This window comes from Drosophila kikkawai, chromosome 3R (assembly GCF_030179895.1).
Source record: "Drosophila kikkawai strain 14028-0561.14 chromosome 3R, DkikHiC1v2, whole genome shotgun sequence".
NCBI lineage: Eukaryota > Metazoa > Arthropoda > Insecta > Diptera > Drosophilidae > Drosophila > Drosophila kikkawai.
The window spans coordinates 8907180-8915216 of NC_091731.1; the positions used below are offsets into that span (position 1 = coordinate 8907180).

Below are 8037 nucleotides of genomic sequence, written 5' to 3' on the forward strand. Positions count from 1 at the left end.
TATATTCTTGGTCAGCATCAACAGCCGAGTCGATCTAGCCATGTCCGTCTGCCCGTCCGTCTGTCCGTTTCTACGCAAACTAGTCCCTCAGTTTTAAAGCTATATGCTCTCACTGCTATATATGTCGGAACGGGCCGGATCGGACGACTATATCATATAGCTCCCATACAAATGTTCGATAAATTTTTAGAAAAATAATTATAACTTTGCTGTTTTTTCAACATTTTTGCACTATTTTTTAGATATGGCCATTTTATATTATTTCTGAATTTTGGTAAAAATTTTATGAAAATCGGACGACTATATGATATAGCTACCATAGGAACAATCGGGAAATTAATAGGAAAAAAATTATAACTTCGTTGTTTTTCAACGTATTTTTATCTACTCTGAGATGTAAGCTTTTTTTTATTATTCTAGAATTTTTGTTTTAATTTCATAAAAATCGGGCAACTATATCATATAGCTGCCATAGAAGCGATCGGTAAATGTATAAAATATGTAAAGCTGGGAATGTAAAACTGTAACTGTCAAACTGTAAACATAATAAGTATACATAGGTAAAATGAAATGAAACTCTGTTTTGTGTGTGTTTTCAGCACTTAAATGTATAATATAAACATCAAAACCAATTTGCAAGGGTATACTTTCTTGTTTATTTAACAAATTAAATTAATTTTGTAGTAAAAAATCGGGGTTTTGACTTCCAATTTTGATGAAAAATCGGGACAAATTATTTAAAATAAAAACTTCACGTATGTAAGTACCCCGGGTCACTTATCCTTTAACTAATGCATTATAGATTTTTGATATCGGATGTTTTTTTGGACAGTTAGGATGTACACTGAAAACCACCTTTTTTTTATAGAGAACTCAGGAGATTACCTATTACTCGTAGACTTGTAAATTTTTTCTATATAAAAAACAAATATTTTTTTTTAAATAATGTGTAATTATATAGTATTTAATTCATTAGGCTATCTTTAGCTGTTTTGCCAAAACATTTTTTTGAAAAGGCACTTAAGGCCCCCCCCCCCATAACCGTTTCAAACTTCAAAATTGCACCGAAACTGTCTCATCGGAAAGGGTTAGATGTTCGAATTCATTAAGTAAAATTGGTTTAGGCATTATATTATTTTACTTTGCTTTAGAGTTTAGTTATGACTACAGAACTTTTTCAGAAGTTTATGACTGCAGTTAACTAGAATCCGATTTCCAACAGCTTCAAGGCTTTTCAGTGGCTAATGGCACAGATTTTCAATAGGATTATTTTTATTTGTCAAAAGAACTCGTAAAATATACACAAATACACGCAGGTAAATACTGTTACGATTACAAGAAACCCCACAACACGCAAATGACAATAAATTACAATAGTGACTGTTGAGTTGACAGAGACATCGAGAGAAAGAGAAAGCGCGGCCGGCGCGGAAGGCTCCCAGCGTCAGTGGCCAAAAGGACCAAGTCCTCCGCTGCGAAACCCTACTCCGGCAGCGTTTAGCGATTAGTTGTTGGCATAGAAGCCGTGTCCCGTGTTCCCCATGAACTCCCTCCAGCGCTGCCCTTCTAGCGGATCCAGCTCCGAGCAGACCTCGCCGGGTCGCAGGGTGCGGCAGGTGCACGTGATCCCGATGCGGGTCACCACCAGCTGTGACTCGAACTTTGGAAGAGCCGGCTCGGCGTCCACCAGCCGCTCGCTGAGGCACTGCTTGAGGAACTGTTTGCGCAGCACGCGCAGGTTGTCGATGGTGTAACCTGCAAGCAAGGAGGTTACTCGGTCTCAGTCTTAAAGCCTCAAAAAAATGGACTCACTTTTATACGCGCTTATCTTCTCCTCCACACAGCTGAGATCCTGGGGCGAGAAGAGCGGCGGGTAGGCCTCCGACTCCCGGATATTGAGCACGAAAGCAAAGTCGAGCGAGGAGCTGGCGTTACCGAGCGCCTTGAGCAGCACGCCGGTAGAGGAGATGGAAGCCAAGTACCAATCTGGGCCGTTAGGATCTTCGCCACCCGTAGTCTCCTCCCCAGCAGCAGTGGTGGCGCCGGAAACACTCTCCTCCTCACGCCGTCGGCGACGTCGCTTCAGCTTGCGGCTGTCCCCGGCAGCATTATCAGCAGCCTGCTCCCGCGCCTCGTTATCCAGCTCCAGGTCCCACAGGCTAAGCGGGGACTGAGCCATCAGGGGAAGTCCTGTTGTGCTAGAGACTGTTGGGGCGGTCGTGCTGCCACCTGCCTCAAGGTCATCACTGCGGACATCGCGATTTCCGGAGCTGGGATACTTGGAGCGCAGGTGGATGGGTCGATCCACTTGCTCCAGCAGCGGCTGCACATCGTCGTTGTACACCAGATCGTATTCCTCCTGCACACGCAATGGATTTGCACTCTCCGGCAGTGGGTCATAATCCTTCTGTGGAGGGACATTGGCTAAGTTATATGTTTTCCAATAAGCGGAAACTAGGTAGGATTCTACTTACAAACTCCTTGTAGGCCTCTTTTGGGTATCCCCCTGCCATGCCGAAGCTGGGCAGCTCGTTGTCCGCTCCCTGGGGCAAGAGCTCTTGCAGCTGCTGCTCCATTAATGCATTATGCCTGTGGTGGCCCTTCGTCCGTCTGCCCGGCGGTTGCTCCGTCCCAGTGCCAATGCCGGCTACACTTCCCATCGCTGTACCGGCAGCCACCTGGCGCAGTAGTTGCTCCCGGTTGCCAGCCAGCAGCTTCTTGAGCAACTTGGGATGCTTCAGCGGGGACTTTTTCCCAGCTGGCGCCGGTCGTTGTGTGCGATTCAGCTGCACCTCCAGGTCATCGGTGCTAAAGAGTACAGCACCTGGGGGCTCGATGTGTCTGGCAATTCCGTAGAGCTTCAGCACCGTGGACTCGTTGTAGCGCAGGCGACAAGTATCCGCCCTGGCCTGCAGGATGATGTCGCTGTCCGGCACGAATTCGTAGGCATCGCGGGCATCCGGGCGATTTCGGCACTGCAGCTGCCAGTGCAGGAAGAAGTCGCCGCCAAAGCTCTGAGAAATGGAGACTCCACCGAGGAGGCTGTTGGCCCCTCCGGCATCCGTCATCATGGCGTTAAGCAGGGGCAGTCCCGAGCGTCCATCCAGGATTGTGGTCTGTGAGTAGTAGTATACGGGGAAGCCCGGACCCGTGTTGTACTTCACCATGAAATCCGTCACGTTGTCGTGGTCAAAGTGTCCTGGCACAATGGCGCTGACACACTCGCTGGCCGGGAATGTGTAATTCCACATCATCGTGTAGTTGGCCCCGTCGAAGGCGAGGACACTGCGGTTGAAGGCCGCCACCACCACGTCGGAGATGCCATCGCCGTTGAGATCAGTGAGCACGGCGGGCACCATGAGACCCGATCCCTGCTGCCGGTAGAGCGGAGTGAAATGCTTCTCGCTGGTGTGCGCCATCAGCGAGTGCAGTCTGAGGGAGTAGATGCCGCCCGGTGTATTCTGGCCACCGGTGAGGATCAGCAGAAGCTCTGTGCCATCCGCCTCGGTGAGGAGCTGGATCGGAACGAACATCTCCTCGCGGTAGGGCGTTGGTATGCTGCGGATCACCTTTCCGGTTTTGCCAGAGATGAGCTTTATGTGTCCCGCCTTGGACTCTTCCCGCTCCTCCAGATGGGCAGCAATAATCTCTGGCACCGAGTCTCCGTCCAGATCTCTCAGCTCGTTGATGGTGTACAAGTCCATCACGATCGGAGAGTTGGTCTCCACCTCCAGTTCGTGGAAGCGCCAGATAATGGAGCCGGTACGGCCATTGATGGCATAGATCATCTGTCAGGCAATGAGAGGAGATTAGCCGGGGAGGATTGACTTCCATAGAAGGATTGAACTTACCCCTAGTCTGCCGGCAGCCACGCAGTCGGTGCCACCGTCTCCGTCCACATCCGCTCTGCAGTGCAGCGAGAAGACATTAGCCACGCTCCACGACTGCCACAAGATGGAGCCATCGCGCCCGTTCAGGGCCACCACTCCGCCCTCGCAGGGCACCTCCTCACCCTGCTGGGCAGACTTGCAGCGCGGCAAGGGGATGCCCTCGTAGTGGATGTTGTCGTCCACTCCGTAGCCAAAGACCACATCTCTGATCCCGTCGCCATTAAGATCGGCCGCTCGCAGCGGACTTTCGCTGTTCATCCGCGGCAGACTGCGACTCCAGCGTTTCTGGACACTGATCTGAGTGCAGGGCACGAACTCACTGCCCATGGAACTGCCGTATCCGATGCGGGCCGAGTTGGCGGACATAGCCGCCAGCTGGGCGGGATCTGTGCGCCACCAGTGCCGAATACGCTGGATCGGCAGAGGGAAGAGCGTCAGCATTAGGGCTGCCAGACTGAGCACCGCACAGAGGACCGTCAAGGCGGCCAGGGCGTAGCAGAAGGGTTCACAGCAGCGGCAGCAACGGCGACGCCTGTGCTGTTTCATTATGGGGGCCGATCCTGATCCCGATCCATTTCCGGGTCCGCCAGAGCTGTGCTTGCGCCGCGGGGCCATAAGGGGTCGCTTTAGGCCCTGCTCTTCGCTGCGCTGTAAGGTGAAGATGAGATTGATTTATTATTATTACTTAATGCTCTGTTACAGGTATATATTTTAGAAACTTAAGAACTTTATAAGATACAAGACGCAATCTGTAACCTAAAAACACATTTTTAGTGTTAGGAACTAGGCCCAGGGAGGGATTATCTTTTGCCTATAGATAAAAGTAGTTCGAAAATCTGGTGCAAAAAGCAGTTTTTTTATGATAAGTATTTTTAAGGAGGCTTTCACCAAAGCTAAAATAACAATTTCTCTAGAAAACTCCACCCAAAATCCCGCTTACAGAGCATTCTTTGCTTCAAACCATGGCATATGGCACATTGGATATTTATTCTGTATTTATATCCTAATTTTTTGCAAGGCGCACCACTTTTTGCACTTAACTTAATTATAAATTTACACCATAACTCCCAAGAGATGCTGGCAGGGATGCTCCATACCCTTTTTTCTCCTTTTCCTTATGCAACTCTCGAGGACTTACCTTGGCCGACCTGGCATCCTTGATGAACACCTCGTCCTCGACATCGTCGCTAGCATCCTCATCGATGGACGAGTCCCGTATGGCAATCCTCTTCGAGGGCACATATGGTCGCAGTTTGATCATCTTCTGTCCCGATGCCGCTGTTGCAGCTTCACTACCAAGCTGCGCCTGTCGGAATGCCTCAGATTAAGCTAGTCGTTGGATGCGGTGCAGATCCTTTAGAGCATTCTGCGACTCCTGTTTTCCTGCAACTCCAATTGCAGCGATGCGCGTCCGGCGATTGTGTAAAAATCAATAACGACGTCACGGTTTCGCGCTCAGCTGTTTGCGATGTCTGAGCATGCGCTCTGGCAGGGATTGCGGTGCCACCACCCGAGCCACCACCCAGTCAGGCAACCGCCACGTGTTGGCCAGCGGCTACAGGTTTGTTTGTCAACAATGTGGCGTCCCACCTGGGCAGCCAAGCCACCAGCAGCCCACCCTCTGACTCTCTGGCTCTCTTTCCCACCCTGTGGCTGGAACTGTCTCTCCGAGGCATCTGTTGCTGGACGGAACCACCCCACGCCTTTCCCTTGTCACACCCAATGCCACCCAGCTCCACCCTGGAGCAACTTCCCCGATTAGCTTCCCCTTAGCGGTTCAATGTCCTCGCTTTGAGAATTTTATGAATGGAGTAGGCGGGGCTGTGGAGTTGGGACTTGCCATGTGGGATGTGGCATGTGGGGGGACATAGGGGGTTTCATTCACCGAACTTCCGCATGCTGCGAATGTGGGTCACATCTTCTGTGTGGTTTTGCCCGCTCGCTAAAGTTAGCGATTAATATTTAATGAGATTTTGTCTGCCTTTCAGCGACAGGAAGTGATATGGAAAAGATGTGACGGCCAGATATTTCAGCGTTCGATTAAGGCTGTTGTTGTTGTTATTTTTGATTGGGTATTGCAAGTATTATGGATTTTATTTCTATATTCCAGTATGTTGCATTTTTGAAAATGTTCTTGCTAATGATTATGTGTTAAAAAAAAGTATGCCAGAGTTTTCTATTTATTAAAATGTAACTATTGTTCGCTGAGGAAGGGGACCCAACAGTACTAATTTGTTTATTTATGTCAGCGTGCCTCGAAATTCCTACTTGGCCGTTCTTTTCAACAACTACTTATAAACTTAATATGGAAATATTAAAACAGAAAACTAACTAAAATGCTATTTAATTTCTGTGACATTACCTCTATGAAAACAATAAAAGCATCGTCCGAGTCCAACCCCTTGTTTCTTATTACGAAACTGACATTCATATCCAATGATCAGTGCTTAATATTTCGAAGAAACCAAATCCGTGGACTAAATATAGTCGGTGACCTTGTAGCTGCTTTATTTATTTCCTTGCATCCAGTAAAGTATATAGTTTCGGATTCTGTATCTCTTTTTTTCACTCAAATGTATTTCACATAATTTTCTATGACGTAGCGCACGCTTGTCAAAAGCCAAACACAAGCTAAAAAGCTGCCCTGTTCGTTCGTATTCCCACCCAAAAAGTATTCAAACCGCAAGTGCGGCAAAAACCTTTTGCGAATTTGCTTTAGCCACCGCCCCCCCATGCTGCTGCTGCCCTCAGCAGAAACTTAAGAGCACCACTTAAGGAGGAGCGGGTGGCGGGAGGCACAGGGCGCAGGGCGGGGCAGGAGCACTCAGAGCACAGGTCCAAGCTCGACTGCATTCGAATAAACTATAGAAAAATCAGCGGCTTTTTATAGCTGCTGCCCCATCAATAGCGAAGAGGGCGAGAGGTTGGTGGCAACTTAAGTGTGCTATTATCGCATCAGAGATAATTTAATAACGACGAGTCGTCTTCTTCTTCTCGGTGGCTCGGAGGCCAGAAAGGATGTGTTGAATCCTGTCGAGAGTGTTGCGGCAAGGCGTTGAGTAGTAGTGCTTGTAGGGTTGCAGGTCTGCTTGGAAGGGGTTCCAGTAGAATAGAGTAGTCACCTCGCATGTACACATATGAGACGGTGCCTGAAGGTCACCAGGAATTCGAGAGAGGCGGCAAGTTTCCTAATTTCTAACTGTTGATTTTAGAGGTTTAGAGGGATTTGACAGAAACAGCACAATTTAGAAATAATTTGTACATTGCAAAAAGAAAATATATATATATATAAATATTTTTTTCTGTATTAAGTTAAATTTGACCTATGTAACCGGTTAACGCCACGTCCAAGGAGTTTAGAATATTTTAATAATTCTTTTTTGTATTTATTCATTCTTATTTTGTTACTATATTTAAGAGTTTGCAAACAATAAAAGAGTGTCTTAATAATGTTCTCTTGATTTCAGAGAATATATGTATATGTAAATGTTTTTCACATTTTAAATAAGGATTTTAAAATGCAAAGGTTAATTTCTAATATTATAATAATTTAATTAAATTAAATTATAACAAATATTTATTCATGCTGAAGGTATGGATTTTTACCTTTAGTAGAGATTATGTGAAATAATCAATGAATCCCAAAACATTTCCTTTTCCCTTATATTTAAGCTATATTGCAATCTAAATAGTTTAAAGATTTTCCACATTTTCCCCCAATCCATAAGCTGTGTCTATGACTCTTAAATATGATTTTAGCTTTCTAATAAATAAGTAATAATGATATTTTATAAATATATTTCATGCGATTAAATATAAGTCCCATTGACTAATTTGTAATTTTCTAAATAAATATGTATTATTTAAATAATATGCTAAAATAAAATATTTAATAATTATCTCATGTTATTATATAATAATTTCGGTAATAAACGAAATTATTTAACATCCAAGCTGTTGTTCTTTTTATCCTGGCTCCCACTTATCTCAAGCGCTTTTGTCATCTCATTTAACTTGATTTTCCGTTAAATTTTCCACTGGCATTTATTTTGTATTTGTACTTCTATTTGTGCACTCCGAGCGACTTCAGCTGGGGATTATGGGATTAACGTGGCGCTGCATTCATTAGCCGGAGTTGCGTCCATGT

The 8037-nt window shown here is 46.1% G+C and overlaps 1 protein-coding gene across 2 annotated transcripts; it reads right to left on the reverse strand.

Moving 5' to 3' along the window:
* Positions 1–1254: 1254 nt before the first annotated feature.
* LOC108081779 (uncharacterized) lies at positions 1255–6521 on the reverse strand. 2 transcript variants are annotated; one of them, XM_070287056.1, is made up of 5 exons: positions 6253–6521; positions 3852–4538; positions 2475–3788; positions 1813–2407; positions 1255–1755 (listed from the first exon to the last, which is right to left on the reverse strand). In XM_070287056.1, the coding sequence occupies exons 1-5, from the start codon at positions 6319–6321 to the stop codon at positions 1505–1507; spliced, it is 2916 nt and encodes a 971-aa protein (XP_070143157.1). In that variant the 5' UTR covers positions 6322–6521; the 3' UTR covers positions 1255–1504. The 2 variants fall into 2 exon arrangements, with proteins under 2 accessions (XP_070143157.1, XP_017032483.1); XM_017176994.3 differs by lacking the exon at positions 6253–6521 and adding an exon at positions 5029–5317.
* Between the last annotated feature and the right edge of the window lie 1516 nt (positions 6522–8037).

Bases quoted from the DNA above. Each gene is read 5' to 3' on its own strand.
- LOC108081779 (XM_017176994.3), bottom strand. From the start codon at position 5,151: ATGATCAAACTGCGACCATATGTGCCCTCGAAGAGGATTGCCATACGG. The intron at 3,789-3,851 runs GTAAGTTCAATC...ATTGCCTGACAG, and splicing joins TGGCTGCCGGCAGACTAGGG to ATGATCTATGCCATCAATGG. The intron at 2,408-2,474 runs GTAAGTAGAATC...GTCCCTCCACAG, and splicing joins AAGAGGCCTACAAGGAGTTT to AAGGATTATGACCCACTGCC.